At 40.1% G+C, this 18,357-nt stretch overlaps 2 protein-coding genes across 2 annotated transcripts in view; one reads left to right on the top strand and one right to left on the bottom strand.

The window, feature by feature from the left end:
• The window catches only part of LOC109468325 (organic cation transporter protein-like), a 17,594-nt gene extending 14,081 nt beyond the window's left edge, over positions 1-3,513 (top strand). Inside the window, exons 11-12 of the mRNA XM_019766575.1 lie at positions 2,067-2,175; positions 3,075-3,513. Of these exons, the coding sequence (XP_019622134.1) occupies positions 2,067-2,175; positions 3,075-3,312 (347 nt within the window). The 3' untranslated portion in view covers positions 3,313-3,513. The remainder of the gene's footprint in view (positions 1-2,066; positions 2,176-3,074) is intronic.
• Positions 3,514-5,954: 2,441 nt separating this feature from the next.
• LOC109468759 (basement membrane-specific heparan sulfate proteoglycan core protein-like) overlaps positions 5,955-18,357 on the bottom strand; it is a 27,031-nt gene continuing 14,628 nt past the window's right edge. Inside the window, exons 2-7 of the mRNA XM_019767087.1 lie at positions 9,397-9,452; positions 9,011-9,121; positions 8,150-8,292; positions 7,396-7,437; positions 6,546-6,762; positions 5,955-6,073 (exon numbers count right to left, since the gene is read on the bottom strand). Of these exons, the coding sequence (XP_019622646.1) occupies positions 6,041-6,073; positions 6,546-6,762; positions 7,396-7,437; positions 8,150-8,292; positions 9,011-9,121; positions 9,397-9,452 (602 nt within the window). The 3' untranslated portion in view covers positions 5,955-6,040. The remainder of the gene's footprint in view (positions 6,074-6,545; positions 6,763-7,395; positions 7,438-8,149; positions 8,293-9,010; positions 9,122-9,396; positions 9,453-18,357) is intronic.

Below are 18,357 nucleotides of genomic sequence, written 5' to 3' on the forward strand. Positions count from 1 at the left end.
CAGTACCGGTACTGCAACTAAACAATTTCACACTAATTTTATGCCTATTTGTGACCTCAAATGTGTAAATAGCTGGTCCACAATGGGTATCTGTGTAAGGACAGTGTGTTCATGAAAACAAAAACATCTTAGTTTTGCCTATATTTTATCTGAGCATTCGCCATAAACAAAGAATAAACCTTAACTATCAAGTTTATTAATGTTTTTTTTGTTATTGAATGAGTTCAGAAGAGCATATAAATTGGTCGAATTGTTCAGGTACAGGTTCAGGTCCGGACCTGTACCTAAACCTGTGTACCTGTACCTGTACCTAAAATTTGTTTAGGTACACAGCTCTAAGTAGTAGTAGTGGTGGTGAACCGATTGCTAGCTTGTAAAGGTGACATCTCTTGTCTTTTATAGTCTTCTGATTGCCATTCTAACCACCCTGGCTTATCTTTGTAAATAAATAACCAACTTTTATCATTAGCTTTTGTAAAACTGACATAGGCTAGTATAAATGCGTTGAACATGTTTTGTGCAGATTTGTATAACGTATTTGTTTAGATGTAGTCTTGAATAAAAAGTTTTAAAATTCCAACTACCTCGACTTATCTCTTTAAGACCACGCTGATCAAATTTTGCATTGATTTTCGCCTGTTCTAAAAAAACTCCTTCGGGACTCTGGCTTGGATGCCTAGCCTCTACCAGGCTTGGGGAGGCGGCTGGAAAGAGTAGAACTCGGCCAAATAGAGAGATAAGCATGCCAAGGGAGTTTGTCCGTTGAGAGAACATTTCGGACAAACTCTCTTGGCATGCTTATCTCTCTATTTGGCCGATTTCTACTCTTTCCAGCCGCCTCCCCAAGCCTGGTAGAGGCTACTGGGTGCCATCCTTCGTAGTCCATGGTAGCTAGCGCTAGCGGCAGTAGGGAGTCCGCGGTGCAATTTTCCGTCTCGTAAACGGTCGATGCCATTTGAAACGGTCGATGCCATTTGAAACTGTCGATGCCATTTCGCTGAATGGTCGATGCCATATCCGAGCGTACCATAATTTTTGAGGTAAAAAACGAATAAAAAGCAATATATACTATACAAGACAATATTCTAATTGAAATATAAGGAGGGTCATGTAGAATTTGTAAATATTAGTGAAAAAAGCACAAGGTCGGATTCGAACCCAGGTCCAAAAGTGTAGCTCTAAAACTCTAACCTAACCTCTACGCCACGAAACTTCACAGCCATATTGGCGAGAGCTGCGTGACCAGTCGACATATACATGTCAAATTTGCCATCTGATAATGAAAATTAAACTGTTCTCCAACTCAAGAAAAATGACTCACCAGGAATTTTCGACCGAATCACTCGGTCTTCCGTTCATCAGCTTTCTGACCAGAGTGTTGTAGACACGACACCAGCTAGCCTGGGTGCCATCCGATTTGTAACGGCAACCCCGAAAAAGTGATGATTTTTTCGGGGTTGCCGTTACAAATCGGATGGCACCCAGGCTAGACACCAGCAGCACTCGGGTCAGAAAGCTGATGAACAGAAAACCGAGTTAGCATGAAAGTTCATCTGTGTTGGTACAAATCATTATGAAATAAAGACTGAGCTTTGACTTCCAACACTAGATACAGAATTGGGACTTTTTTTTCGGTTGACTCCATCAACCTTGTTCACGGAATGGACCCGTCTACTCTTGGAACGTGACGTCAGAGACACGTGACCGTAGTAGCGGGTCATACGTGCCAGATAACTTGTGTCGCCCCCCGTCTCTGTTCAGGGTAGGTCTGTGAGAAGACCGAGTGATTCGGTCGAAAATTCCTGGTGAGTCATTCTTCTTGAGATGGATTATGTATTTTACCAACTCAAATGAACTTTAAATCTTTATTCATTTATTTATTTTTCGTCATTTTTATACAGGGTGACCCATTAAGTGATTGCACTTCTTTTCAATGGGGCCTTGTTTTACACAACAAAACACAACAGTCACATACAAACAGTAAATTGGGATACAATAAATAATGATAATGGCAATAATAATAATAATAATAAAGAAAAATATGCTTGCCATCTGATATTTGACAGACCTTGGCTGGATGACCACCACTCTGGCCATGACCGGAAAGTTCTGTATCACCGCCTCTTTCGCAGTTATCTACATCTTCTCGGCTGAGATATTTCCTACTGTAGTAAGGTAAGATCAGATATATATTTTTTAAAGGCCATGTTGATTTGATTATATGGATGACATCCTCCGGGAACCCCAAAATTGATGCGCGCGTGCGAATAAAAAAAGTTTTGCAAAAAAAAAGTTGTTTTCATTATGAAATCTACGTGGTCATGAGGGTTGAACAAATAGGACGGAATATGGTTTGGCGAATAATCTAGTCTTCAAGTTCATTTCTTTACATTTTCGTCTTTTTTCGTTTGATTTTGGCATTCTACTACATTGGTATGGTTGAAAACTTCTTTTTTTTAAACGGCCGAAAAGTCATGCGCGCGCGGATGTCATCCATATAATCAAATCAACATGGCCTAATGTGCTATAGTGAGCAATACCCTCTGATTGTACATACACATGGTAAGAATACAGTTTAGTGGGCAATCAATGGTTACATATACAACTAAGACCTAGGTCCGTGAACAGTTTCATCAGGTTGATAAGTCACTGAGTAAAGAGACTCTTTTTACACAACCAAGTGTTTTATTCACAGCCGACGTTTCGGTGACCGTCTGTCACCTTCCTCAGGGCAATTCTGACTGGTTCACATTGCACTACAGCACAGGTGTCGCTGCTATAGATGCATTCCCAAACGTACAATATATATGTAAATACTTGGTCGTGTAAAAAGAGTCTCTTTACTCAGTGACTTACCAACCTGATGAAACTATTCACGGATGTGGTAAGGTATGATCAGACGCGTTATTATACGACTAAAATCTAGCCTCCTGTTTACAATTTCGCTTGGGGGAGGCCCGTGAAAAAAATACTAAGGTTTCAGGCCTCCCCTGGCATATTTGTCCATTTTTTTATAATTATGATTTGTATTTCGTTGTATATGTGCAAAAATAAATAAACAAACATTCCCACAGGCAAATCGGAATCGGCATGTCCTCCATGAACGCTCGTGTCGGCGGCATGGTCGCCCCGTTCGTGAATTTACTGGGCCGTCATTGGGCGCCGATGCCTTACGTCATCTTCGGGGGCGCGTCGATCGCCGCCGGACTGCTGGCGCTGCTGCTTCCGGAAACCAAGGGGAAGGCACTTCCGGAAACCATCGAGGAGGCAGAGAACATCGGGAAGAAAGACGCCATTGTGGAAGAGGAGTGATTTCATCGAAGAAGTGAAGCTAAGACAGACTAGCTAGCGCTTGAAGGTAGGCCGGCACTGTCTGTCAAGAACTGTAACAGTTACGCAAGAAAACATTGTAACAGTCTGTTACAGTGTTTCCTTGCGTACTAACAGTCATACACAAGAAAACACAGAGACAGTTACACAAGGAAAAACTGTAACAGTTAGTGAGTTACACGGGAAAACAATGGAACAGTTTCACTAGAAAACACTGGAACAGTTACACAAGAAAACACTGTAACAGTCTTACACAAGAAAACACTGGAACAGTTACACAAGAAAACAGTTAAGCAAAAAAAAAAGCAGTTACTCAAGCAACTGGATATGATTTTTGAATCCCAGTCCAAAACCATATCCAGTTGCTTGAGTAACTGTTTTTTTGCGTATCTTATTACCTGGATGTCTAACCTTCATCGACGTGAGAAAACAGTTACTCAAGCAATTGGATAGATTTTGAAAAATACTTTTTAGATCTGTATAGATGAATAGGTATTCGTTCCAGAACAATTAATATGTAAATGATGTAAACACGAATTTAGACAGTCCAGTTGCTTGAGAAACTATTTTCTTGAATGTGTATCTCATTACCTGGATGTCTAACCTTCATCAATGTAATTGTAACAGTTGTGAATTTTAGTGCTTATACTTGTGTCACAAATTTCTAAACTGATCTTGACGTTCAGATTTTTGTTGTGGACATTGTAACAATTACATCACGTACGTGAATAGTTTTATCGGGTTGGTAAGACACTGAGTAAAGAGACTCTTTTTACACAACCAAGTCTTTTATTCAGCCGACATTTCGGTGACCGTCTGTCACCTTTCTCAGTCTGACTGGTTCACATTGCACTGCAGCACAGGTGTCGCTGCTATAGATGCATTCCCAAATGTACAATATTTACATATCTACAGATATGCGTGATTGTGCATTTGGGAATGCATCTATAAGCAGCGACACCTGTGCTGCAGTGCAATGTGAACAAGTCAGAATTGCCCCGAGGAAGGTGACAGACGGTCACCGAAACGTCGGCTGAATAAAAGACTTGGTTGTGCAAAAAGAGTCTCTTTACTCAATTATATCACGTATATTTTGAATCATGTAGATTTACTCGTCACATTGCTGTTAATGTGATATCTTAAATTGTCTTGATTAAATTGTCAGCAGTCGTTGCAAACACTATGCATCATATATACTTTCGGAGGTTTTGAAGAAAGATGTCCTATTTTTTTTATCATTACTACAAGAACGGTTGCTTTTGCAAGCAATGTCATCTAAATGTAAAACAAAAGTATACTTCAGTTCATAGGTGTAGCCAAATCCGCACAGGTGAAGGTATGACTATATGACAACTATAATTTTACGTGCTAGATGAATTAGAAACAAAGGAAAAACATAGGCGATTTCTATTGTAGGTTTTAATATGTACTTTAACAGATAGATACAATATACACAAGAATAATACAATCTAAACAATACAACAATCTAGTTATCCTCTTTAGATAGAAAATATGTGAAACGGTGAAAAAAACATTGGTGTCTATTTTAGAAAAGATAAAATTGTCATTACTTCCTCATTTATTTTGCTTTTGTTGTTTTTAGTCTCGTGTGAATAAGGTCACGTGTTTGTAAACCGTAACTCTCGCGAGATCACGTTGTGAAGTGATTGGTCATTAATTATCCTGATGAAGGCGACAGTGGTCGCTGAAAATTTGATCTTTGTAAACTGTGTGTTGGAATAAAGTTTAACGTTTTGCTACAATATTCATGTTGTTTAGGAACTATCAAGTTGAAAGTTCAAAGACAATTGCATAAGAAACGTACTTATACGTACACATAGACAAAGTCTGTGTGTTAGCACCATAGAGACATTGGCGATGTCTAAACTTATATAACATAAGTTATCAAACTTTTGAACATTGCCATAACACAATTACAAGACCGGCCAAGTTGATTCGACTACGTGGTCATGAAGGTTGAAAAAAATGACACAGAGTATGGCATGGTGAAAAATCTACTCTTCAAATTCATTTCTTTACAGTTTCGTCTTTTTCATTTGATTTTGGCATTCTTCGACATTTATCGTTTTCCAATATTTTTTTGTAACTTACGGTATATTTTTGCTCATTCTACAACTGTTTTGTACGATTTACAGTATGTTGAAAACTTTTTTTTTTTGGAAACGGCCGAAAATTCATGCGCGCGCATGTCATCCATATAATCAAATCAACATGGCCTAACTGAATAGTTGATGCCATATCTGAGCGTATCATAACTTTTTAGGGACACAAACATTTAAAACATATAAAAATCAACATTTCAATTGCAAATACTTAAAGTTTGCCGTTCTGGGATATGAAATCGACCGTTTCAAATGGCAACTAGCGTCCATCGCAGACTTCTGAGGCGGCGGCGTTGATTTTTTTAGTTGATTTTGAGCGACGCGAGTTACTAGCATACCGCGGAGAGACGGTTTTGTCGCCGAGGGACTTTGCCGGAAGAGACGGTTTCGCGGCATAACTTGCGTCGCTCCCCGAAAAAATTTATCGCCACCGCCTCAGAAGTCTCCGAAGGACGCTAACGGCAACGACAATTTACTAGCGGAAAAAATTATCGCGGCCGCCGGGCGATGTCTGTCCTTGGTGCTGAAATGGGAGTCAGGTGCAAGCCAAAGAACGTCGCGGCATTTTCACTCGATGTTTCTATCCTTTATGACGGCTGACTCATTACTTTCAGCAGAGCCTGTATAAAAGAAAAATCAACTTGCATTTGCATTGCATTTTACACAATTTACACAATATTAGATGTTATTATGAAAGTTCATCTGTTTTGTTAATTACATTTAAGTTAAAACGTTTGGTCCAACACAAAAATTCTCTCACCTAGAGCTTTCGACCAGTTAGTCTGGTCGTCCTCAGTAGACTGACCCAGTGAAGCTTGTCACGTGGCTTCTTTGAAGTGTGACGTCAACACTGGGTCAAAGGTATCTGGTAGACGATGTCGGCCCCCGTCGCGGTCAGTCTACTTCACTGGGTCAGTCTACTGAGGAAGACCAGAGTGACTGGTCGAAAGCTCTAGGTGAGAGAACTTTTTGATTTGGACTAAAAGTTTTAACTCTAAACAAATACTAGATGTTAGTGTCTCAAAGACACCCAAAGCTATTTCAGGGCAGTAAAACTTGATTTTCAACAAGATGCAAGTCTTGCATGCTCACCTGGGTTTTTCTCTTGACGGGAAGAAGCGACTTTCTGAGGTGATGTCTGAGTCTGAAGGGTTCTTGAGACGTTGTGTTGGTGAGGGACTGTAGGGAGGAGAGCAGGCGGTTTGCCGCGGCCACCAGGGTGCGTTCTGTCGGCGTGTTGTGCTGCAGGTAGCCGCCCAAACTCTGGGACAGGTCCGCTACGGTCTGCAGTCTGTGCCATAGTAGCAGTCTGTAGAGAATAACGGTGTTTTTAAAGCTATTACGACATTTAATGTCAAAACAAGATGGCGGCATACTCAAGCTCATGGCTTATGTTCGTGTCGTCATCGAACAAAGAAGATTACAAAAGTGGATCAAAACAAATATAGACATGCAAATCATAAGGATAATTAAGTAAAATAAGGTTATAACGCATAATAACTGTGATCATATGAAATATAAGAATATGATAAAGAAGCGTTGTATGCAGGTAAATTGCAACTAGATACTCCACGCCAGACCGGTAGGTAAATCAGTAACTCGAATCTTTTGGTTTCTTTTATAATCAATTGAACACATTGTAAATGTTTGTGTTATTTGAATATCGGCGTTAGGTATTGAATCTATATTTCTGTTCTTTCGTATTTTCTTTGACTTTGGAAGCCTTCGCTTAGGGCTAGCTTCGAAATACGTTTTTCAAACTGATATAATCTACATGATATAAAAAGGCAATGCACGACAGTAGCATCCGTTTTACGATATTGTTTTGCTATTTTTTGGCATATATTTGTTCTCAGCTTTTTGTAGGGTTAACAATATGATGGAAAACGTTTTAGGAAACGGACTAATCCATTTAATATTAATCGGGCCAGCGTGAACGTACCTGTCTTCCTCTGGTGTGGATTGACTGACGTCCCGCCTGAATCTGTGTAAATGGACAGAAAATTAAAAATAGACGGTGATTTTTACTGCACTGTTTTGTGTTTGTTTTTTAGTCATTCGTTCATTGACACAAAGCCATATCTCAGTATGTGTATAGCTAGTATAACCGCCCTTCGTTATAATTAGAACATACCATCTTCTGTATCTGTCGATGAAGGTTAGACATCCAGGTAATACGATATGCCGATATGCCATCTTCTGTATCTATATAGCCGGTATAACCGCCATCAGGCGTAATACACCAGCATTGCAAGCAGCAGCTGGTTATATTACACCGATAGTCCTACCTTTTGCACATTTTCAAACCAAATACTTTTTAAAAAGGCAACTTTAAAGGCATCCAATGCAGTTTCTGAATAGGGCAATCTGTATGATATTGACAAATACTTTCCTACATTAGCACATTTGAATCAGTATTTCATACATTAGGCAGAAACAAGCCCCAAGATCAGTCCTTTATTTTCTGGGTGGTACCCTAAAAATCAACCCAGGTCCTTCCAGTAACCGTTTTTCGTCAGAATTTTGGGCATTTTTGCTCCATGAATGTCAATATACATTGGGACAGTGTTTTTTCAACTCAGAATGTAGATAAATGACTAGAATATTGACTTTGAAAAATCTGGTTTCCAAGCCCTAAAAACTGCAATGGATGCCTTTTAGAAAGGCAACCTTAAGACGAACATCCACCATCTTACCTTCCATGTAGCAGCGGCAGACGGGTCCGTACCGCGCACGGGCACCTGTTACAGTATCCCTGGCGGAGGATGTCCGGGTTCCCGTACCGAACAGACGCGTCACACCGGTAACAAAACTCACCCATGTAGATCAGGTGGCAACGCTGGGGAAGACATCAATTTTTTTATATTCCATAACATTTCATGACTAGACATAGTGACGGCACACTCAAGTTATATCAACTTTATATAATATTTTATGCCGCCGCCAAAAACACTTTATGCCGTTGTACGTCCAACGCAAACAGCTAGGGGGCCCAAATGTACACCACTAAATCCTTACATCAACAGCTACATGCTACCCTAACATCACATCCACAAACCATCCAACGCCAACAATATTTTGAAAAATCCACACTGCAGTACCAAGGTTAATCACCAGGGGCCCAAAATGGACCAACAGAGTCCACTCTACCCCACCTACCCACCTGACAAATATCATCGCATCCCGTCTGACGGATCTTGAGATATACACCAAACCATCATCCAGAATGACAACAATACACACCATTTCGAGCATTGTTATAAAACGAACAATTTGAGATAAAGTGTATTTCGTCTTCTACAACCTTTGCATTGCAATATTTACAAATTCTGTCACATACAGGAACCCTTCTACATCGGCCTCTCTCTATTTCCAGAGGATGGGCACTAACTCTAATTTTACTAATAGCGGAGCGTAGTTCGAAATCTGCTTGATCTCGATATTGCTCTATATTGTATATGGTTTTACATTTTGCATAAAATCTTAACTTACCAGTATCTATTGACAAATTATGAAAAGACGATCATGAATACAGATAAACTCTCAAGATATAAGACCTGTAGTCTGGTAGGCGGCTGGCAGGCGTCAGAAGTCGTCTGTGTGGCGTCACCAACAAACCCGCTCTTACACTGCTCACAGTCCCTCCCCTCCGTACCGTGCTGGCAGTTCTGAAACACAGCACAGGTGGCGCTTTTGAAACACCATAACAGAGCTTCCGAAAATAGTTTAATCAGGTTAGTAAAGTATAGGATACAGGAGTTCTCATTTACATAAGCAATAATCTCACCTAGAGTACTAGTGCTGACGTTTCCGTGATATCTTGATATCTTGTATTTCTTACACTGTGTTTCATTTGTTTTACTACATCTATTTTTACCTGTATATGTATTTGTGAAGTTTACATGAACGATATGGAAGACGATCATGAATAAAATTTGCTTACCAGACAACGTCCACTGAACGGATCTCTCTCAGAAGAGTGACCATAACAGGCTATTTCTGCAATAAACATAGAAGAATGCGTCAGAACATAAGAACTATTAATATCATTATACTTAATATACTTATTTTACTTGATACTTACATTACTATATACGTATATTTATGTTTACGGATGTTTTTGGTCTGTTTCCTCTTCTTCTTCTCCACACCAATAAGGTCAATGACCTGAGCCAAACGTCTGTCACCATGGTAACAAGTGTTGGGTTACACCATGTTGCAATTTTATAGCAGGAGGGATTTAGACTCCAGGCACCATATATATATATATATGAATGTGTTTGAGTAAGTATTAACAGAGCAGACCATATGCGAAGGTAAACATTATGCATTTGCTTTGCAAACGTTACCTTTCTAGATATAACATATTACTTTTTTCTTGTAGTATCTTCAAATCTGATTTACACCCTGATTGTGTAGGATAAGTGTTGATATGTTCTGCCTTTAAGTAGAAACAGGTGTTTTCTTTGATAACGAGCTCAAGACGTATCCAACACGTACTAGATACCATCACAATCCAACCATGGCTTCCTATGCTGGAAACTTAGTAAGGCCACAGCAAGTACATTTTATGGATGGCATCCTCTGAAGACTCCAAACTAGTGCGCGAGGGCGAATAAAAAAATCCGGCCAAAAATGAAAATGCTACTAAACCACAGGAATACAAAGTTGGTATTGTGAATTTAGCACTTAGCGACGTATAAGACAAGCCGGCACATGCTGGCTTTTTACGGAATTTACAAATCGACACTGTACGTATGTACTGAGTTCTTGAGTCGCGGAGCTTCGGTAGCCTGGGTGCCCGGCTCCGTATTGTCGCTAACAACCATAGACTACCCAGGCCTAGAGCCAGGCCAGAGTCTCGGAGGACGTGATCTTTTTTTTTGTGTGTGTGAACAGGCGAAAACAATGCGTGCGCGGATGTCATCCAAAAAATTAAGCCGGTGTGGCCTAAATAAAGTAGGTCGGACACAAAGAGAGAGAGAAAGAAAGAGAGAGAGAGCAAAAGTTATACCTCTTTCACTCTGTTATCAAACCTATCATGTAACACGGGGTCACACTTTATCTGAATCAAACCTCCTGACAAATTAAACATCTAAGACACGGGAGCTTAAGAACCCACCGACAGTTGTACTCCTTACAGAGATAAGTCGTCTTAACTCTCATGATCTGGTTTTACTTAAGGACATGTACCGGAGGTGATCGGGCGGAAATAGGGGAGACCGGCCGGAGGCGAGATACCGATACCGAGATACCGATAAAGTGCAGTGGATAATCAGCTAAGAAACGTTAGGTTATCTGATCTTATCTGTGAGAAGCGAAGAAAAAGTTATCGGTATGAAGTTGTCTTAAGAAGCGAGAAGAAGTGAAACCTGTACATAGCCTGTACCAGCATACAATAGCCCTGTAGATTTCAGCTGCCGCCGCGCCGCGTGCCTGCGAAACTAGTGTGTTACGCCGAAGGGCATTTATACCGACTATTCAGATGCATATATAGATACTAACCTTTGAACATCTAGCTCTAAACATTGTTTAAAGCTATCTATGATAATGCCCCTGACAGTGAGTTCTTGAACACCCCAATCCTTGGTTGATAACTCTGGTACTTGAAGGCATGGCTATTTCTTGTTCTTTTCTGGGCTGGTATTAGGGACTTAGTAGTTGGGACGTCCACCAGTTTATTAGTAAAGTAATTTTGTACATCATGCATAATCTGGACATGTTTCGTGACTTCCAGTGACACACACTGTTTAAAATGACAACAAGCTGGTAGGGGGACCAAACCCACACCACTTATTCCTGACAGGAAAAACTATCTGTCACCAAAAAGTCAAGACCATAACATGTTCAGGACAAAAGATACAAAAACCGGAAGTTCTGCTGCAGTACCAAGGTCATCCACCAGGAGACCCATATTTGACATTGACCTTTGCCTTCCTAGTACCTATCAACATACCAAATATCATCACAATCCGTTAAGGCTTTCTGAAGTTATGTTGGCTACAAATGTGCGGAAACACACACACGCACACCCCCCAAAAACAATACCTCCATTTCATGGAGGTAACAACCGTTTACGACACGGAAACGTAGTCTCCAAGCAGAGGTTTGGGTTTACGTTTGGGCTAATTTTGTTGGCGTGTTTTAGGCTTTTTTATCGGGGTTTCTTTTTTTGTACTGGAATCATAGTTTTTTTAGGCCAACCTCTAAAAAAATTCCAGTGCAAAAAAGAATTCCAGTGTAAAAAAAAGATAAAAAAAGCCTAAAGCACGCCAAAAATAAGCCCAAAACCCAAACCTCTGCTTGGAGAGTACGTTTCCGTGTCGTAAACGGTTGTTGTCATTTGAATCGGTCCGCAGCTTGAGTTGTGATTCCGTGAGAATAGGTAGTCTTGTATTCCCTCGTACTTCTCAACTTTACAAGGCCAGAGTCACCGTAATCAAAATCACATGGTGGCTTGGTGGGGGACCAAACTAGCAGGGTTTAAAAGCTATAAAACGCCTGATTCGATTTGTACGCAACTAGTAGATTTGGGGCTTGGGGTGTTTCAGAACCGAGCCGTTATATGTACATGTGGCCTAGAGCTAGTGTGGTGTAGTGTCTACCGATTCCGTTTCTGGAGAATAAGGTCACGGGTCTGATTCCGTTTTGTTGGGCTCTAAACCACTATGCACGCTACTGAGGGGATGCATCTGTGAGAAAAAGTGTGGGAAGGTCAAACACACAACACTACCAGCAGGCTAGCCCCCTGCTGTAGTGCTTGCACAACTGTGTGGCCCAAGGGCTACAGAAATGGAGATTGGCACCACCCCTATGCTCAACAAGGAGTGGAAAGGGACCTTTCTCTAGCCTCCGTAGCAGGCTTATAGAACTGGGGGTTTGGTGGTCTTCGGCTGTTTTCTGATTCGACCAGTTCTAAAATAACGGGGGTAATTCAACCAGGCTATATGTTGTCTATATGGAATCAGAAAATAGCACATAAAAGCTCCCAAAGACCCTGAAGACCCCCAAAACCCCCAGTTTTTGGCATGCTATGGAGGCTAACCTTCCTCCTTCTTCCTCCAGACGTCAGGTGACTGAAAACATGTAGAAATTGGCGAAACAGGGAGAGGAATTTGCCAGAGGAGTCGGACCGCTAGGGGAGCGCCCAAATTGGCTCGCAAAGGGCGAATCGAACTCCCGTGGCCGGTTAAATTCCCTGGCAAATCGCCGTTTGGCCCAATTTGTACCATTTTCCCCAGCCTGACAAAACGTTTGGTGCGGGAGGAATAGTACTTCAGTTTCATAGGCCGAGAGTTTGTATAAATACAGGCTACATAAGATCAAGAACACGACAAATTACTAAACAGATGACTCATCTTCCATAACAATATCTTTCATTTACTGCATATCATTTATTTTATAACATATCGCAGTAGGTGCAAACTATAAGTCACAATATTCCAACAGATACTCGCAAACGACTGCACAAAAACCACCCAATATCTGCTTACAGGCAATATAAAGTTGCAGGAAAAGATGCACAAGGTAATGAAGAGAAAAATGGTGTTTATAAATAATGCAACTGGCTGAGTGCTTAGTTCGAATGATCACAGGTGACCTGAAAAATAGTCGAGGTTTTGTTGTAAATATTGTAATGCAAAGGCTGTGGAAGACGAAATACACTTTATCTCAAACTGTTCCTTTCATAGCAACTCTCGAAATGAGTTGACTATTCAAACATCTACAATTTATTCAAATTCCCCAAAACTTACAGACAAACAAAAAACTATTCTTCTTTTAACTTCCCAAAACCCACAAATTTTAGAAAATGTGGGACATTACGTCTTCTATGGTTTACAAAAGAGACGTCAAACCCTTCAGACATAGTGTTAGACATAGCAATAGTTTTAGACAATTAGATTTCATCATGTACATTTCGAAGTTATTCTATACTCTGTTTCAATGTTCTTTTATGTTTGTAACTTGAAATTAACCTTCGGGCATGGATTTGCAATAAACTTCTCGCTAAAAAGTCTGGCGCGGTGAGGAATATAGTACTTCAGTTTCATCGGTTTTACACTGCAGTTTGTGAATCTATATTTTAGAAAAAATGTTTTGATTTTTGAGAGGGCAAATCCTAACTTAAATGGCAACTGTTACAACAGTATGAACAGGTGGAACAGGTTCAGTGCTTTTGGGTACATTGGGTGGGGTCGTGGGGTCGTGTAGCTTAGCGGTAACGTCTTCGGCTCGGAACCAAGAGGTCCCGGGTTCGAACCCCACCTTGTCACCGATCTTCTGCCCTTGGGAAAGGCACTTTCCTCACACGACTTCCCTCACTTCACTCAGGTGTAAATGAGTACCTAACTTCGGTTAGGGACGTCCCTCGGATAGGACTTTAAATGGAGGCCCCGTGTTTGGGGAGAGCCACACCCCACGCACGTTAACTTAAAGATCCCACCACACCTTTCGAAAAAGAGTAGGGGCATGCCCCGGTGTGCGATGGTCCAAATACTTATCTGATTATTCACTACGGACTCCAGGAAGAGTAGTGTGAAATTCACACTAATGGAGATCCTTAACAAACAAACAAACAAACAAACAAACAAACAAACAAACTACCTATAGTCCAGGAGGATAAACATGAAAACACTCGTGTCGTAGTACACCCCTTACATACTTTGGCCGGTACCATATACGATACATGAACAAGTAGTCATAGGCGACAATTCTCCGTGAAGTTTTATATTTTGCAGATTGATAACAGTAATAGTGTATGTAAACAGTGTGTGATCACTTAACAACTGGTAACAACGTATCATAAAAATGGCTAAAATAAAATCTCTGTTGTTAAAAAGGGATATAGTAATAAAAGTTTTTAAGCTCCCTCAAACCAAAGTATAGTTTTTTTATGTATCAGTATGCAATATATTTGTAATTTTTACTTCTAAAAGACCATGATTGCAATTGTGTACCGTTTTCGCTAGGATGCTTTGAACATTAAGCTTTTATGACGATTAGGCGTTTTAACAAACTTTTTTTTTCATCTTAGGCCATGTTGATTTGATCATATGGATGACATCCACGCGCGCATGAATTTTCGGCCGTGTCCAAAAAAAAAAAGTTTTCAACCATACTGTAAATCGTGCAAAACAGTTGCAAAATGAGCAAAAATATACCATAAGTTACAAAAAGAAATTAATAAAAACTATACCAATGTCGTAGAATGCCAAAATCAAACGAAAAAAGACGAAATTGTAAAGAAATGAACTTGAAGACTAGATTATTCGCCAAACCATATTCTGTGCCATTTGCTCAATCCTCATGACCACGTAGATTTCATAATGAAAAGAACTTTTTTTTTGCAAAACTTTTTTTTATTCGCACGCGCGCATCAGTTTTGGGGCTCCCGGTGGATGTCATCCATATAATCAAATCAACATGGCCTTAGGCGTTTTAACAAACGTTTTCTCATCTTATCAAAGGGCATTTTTGTTATTTATCATGTATTGCCTTCTTTCATCGTTTTTTCTTTCAATCTGTTGATTTGAATTATGCGTGGGTGGTGAGCACATCTTTTTAACTTTAAGAAAAAAAAATGATTGCAATTGTAGATTGCATGTTTTCGAAATCTTTAAAATGTAGCGCTGGCGACCAAAATGATGACGTGTTCAAATCATAATATGGTGTTTAAAAAGTACCGTGATTGCTATTTACTCAGTCTGGCTTTCTTTTATCCTTTTGATGTTCAGTTTTGTAGACTAGTTAGTGAAGATATGTACATGTATTACCTGGGTGCTAATCTACAGATGTTTATCAGATATATTTATGGCTTCACCACTATGTGGTGAAAATATATTGTTTTTCCTCATGTTTCTGGGATTTGATTGGTTAACTCAATTAACACCTGTACAAAGCCATGCCATATTGAGAGTATGAACTACATTCAAGTGTTTTGGTAGGTATGACCCTGTTCATATTCATTTTTCTATTCGATTAAAAGGGCTATCCGAATAGAAAATTGTCTATCCGAATAATTTTTTAGAGTGTGAACGCTCCAAATCACTTAGATTTTACCCGAATCGATTCCAAAATAATCCACCAAGCTTTCCTTCTCCAGCATTGGAATGCGGGGCATAAACGCTTCTTTTTATCTTGAAAATCAACAGTTTGCATAATGCAATTAAAAATCCTAACCAATTATGTAGGGGATAGCTATCCAACTGTTGTCACTTCTTACTTTTGAATTGTTTCCCTTGTGTTTCTCCTTCTTTCCCTGCTATGTCGTAAAATGTGGTGAAGCCATCCGCTACATTTGCTTCAAAGCAAATGTTGGCCTTTCTAGTTTGCTTTTATATTTTTATTCCAATTTTCAAAGCAGTTTGTAATTACTACGTGGTTGCCAGTCAGACCTCGTTGGTCAGTCGACAAACGCCGTGCCTGGTATAGGGCGTGTTTTTGCAGTACAGTTATACTTATAGTTGCAGGGCCGACTACTCCCCACGGGACCGCAGCAGTAATTTAGGTCTGCGGGTGAAGGGCTTCTGGCTGCCGAAGGAAACAGTTAGCGGCCCGTGAACTTGTCCGGCACCCAGGGAAAGGAACCAGACAACTGGCACCATGTCGGGAGGGCAGCAGCAGTCTCAGACTGGTGACACCGGAGGTAACAGGTTTTCTCTTGATTTGTCCAAGTCTCAAATTTGCTGTACTTTTCGAGGTTATAGTACGAGGGTCATCGAGTTTCATGAGGAAAGTGAATTTTTCTTTTCTATCTAAATATCTAAAACTAGGGAAATAATCTTGTATACAATTAATGGAACATTTGAAGGCTCTGGAAAAATAACAAAATAGCTGGTGGATTTGGTGATAAATACACACTACACAGTGAGTGTTGTATTTGTGTAGAATACACCGTGTAGTATTGCTCATTTTGTAATTTTCCTCCATCCAGGCGCCACACCCAAGCAGCAAGACCAGACTGATTGGAGGTCTCTTGCGGCCGCCGCCGCGACTATACCAAACGCGATGTACGTCTCCAGGGCAGGTAAAAAGATTTTTATCATTTTTAAGAATGGATTACTATGACTCCTGCCAGGCTGTTGATATTGTAAGGAATAATTTAAGAGCTTCCATAATTAAAGAAATTGATTCTTAGCAGATATGGATAAACTTGTAGAATTTTGGGCTGGTCTATTGTAGCCTTAAAGGCATTCAGTGCAGTTTTTAGAGATTGGAAACCAGATTTTTCAAAGCCAATGCTGTAGTCAATTATCTACATACTGAGTTGAAACCGCACTGTCCCAATGTATATTGACCCTCATTGAGCAAAAATTCCCAAAATTCTGCCGGAAAATGGTTACTGGAAGGGCCCTGGATAGATTTTTAGGGTACCACCCAGAAAATAAAGGACTCATCTTGGGGCTTGTGTCTGCAGTTTTAAATGCCTTAGGTATGGAATTCTGATTCAAAAGTGCTAATGTGAAGCAGTATGTGACAATATCATACAGATTGCCTTATTCAGAATATGAATGTTCATACTACCCAATGTGATATCTAGAATAACACAGTATATAATTTTCTTTTCTTCTATTACTATACTAGACTATGGAGTAGACGCCAACAGTAAGACGAAATGGCTCGACATGGGCAAAAAGTTCCTGAAAGGCACAGGTCTCTTCTTTGCTGTGGTGATGGTTCTGCTGTTCACATTATTTGCAGGTTGGTCTTTTCTGTAGTGTGTAAAAGTTATGTTACGAAGCCAAGCCAAGAAGAGAAAATGTTACGACCAAAAGGGCTAAACTTTCTATCCAACACTAAGTAAATTGGGACCTACCCAAATTTTCGGCCGACTCCGTCAGCCTTGTTCACGGAATGGACCCGTCTACTGCAGCTTCCGGGACGTGACGTCGAAACACTGAACAGAGACGGGGGGCGACACAGGTTATCTGACACGTACGACCCTCTGCTGCAATCACGTGATTCCGACGTCACGTCCCGGAAGCTGCAGTAGAAGCGTCCATTCCGTTTTCAAGGCTGACGGCCGAGTCGGTCGAAAATTTTCCAATTTACTTAGTGTTGGATAGAAAGTTTAGCCCTTTTGGTCATAATGAAGTATACCGAGGACATTCTACGTATACCAACACAGAAGATCTTACATGTGTAGAATTTTTTTTATTGCACATGCTGCTTAGTTCTTTGTATACGCTGAATGCACGAAATTATTATTGGGAAGAGATTTGTAGGACGTACGTAAAGTTTGTAATGCTTACACCGTGCAAAGGTCGCAGTATCATTGCAAAGCGAGTAACGTTCCAACACTTCAAAGAAGTCCCGCCGCCTAATTATTAGAATTTGTTTATTGCTATACTAATATTCAAACAACAAACACGTCACAAAAGGTAAAAGGTTGGCTTTCATCGTACCTGTTTTGTTCTTTGAAATATGCTGAATGCATGAAATTATTTTTTATTGTCCTGGGAAGAGATTTTTTAGGACGTAAAGTTTTATCGTTTGACAGAAGTCCATACGTTATTTGGTTAAAATTCTTCCATTTCATACACCCCTAATAGCCTGGGTACCATCCTACTTGTATGCCGGGGCTCCCACACTCGCTTCCCTAATACAGACAGTCTAACAACATACACACTAGTGTTCTCGGTAGAATTCATACCTTTACATACATGTATGTATAGACACCATACATACATATTTGATATTATACATATAAATAAACTATACAACCCATACTTGTTAGGGAAGCGAGTGTGGGAGCCCCGGAATACAAGTAGGATGGTACCCAGGCTACACCCCTATTTCCATATTGGTCAAATTTGGAAAAATAGCTACTCAAATTTTTAGATAACTTTGACATTAGTCGTCTCTATGTTAACTGATTATTCTTTAACTTTCTTTCTCTCTCTCT

The sequence above is a fragment of the Branchiostoma belcheri genome, unplaced genomic scaffold (genome assembly GCF_001625305.1).
Source record: "Branchiostoma belcheri isolate BF01 breed outbred unplaced genomic scaffold, Haploidv18h27 scaffold2, whole genome shotgun sequence".
NCBI classification, from domain to species: domain Eukaryota; kingdom Metazoa; phylum Chordata; class Leptocardii; order Amphioxiformes; family Branchiostomatidae; genus Branchiostoma; species Branchiostoma belcheri.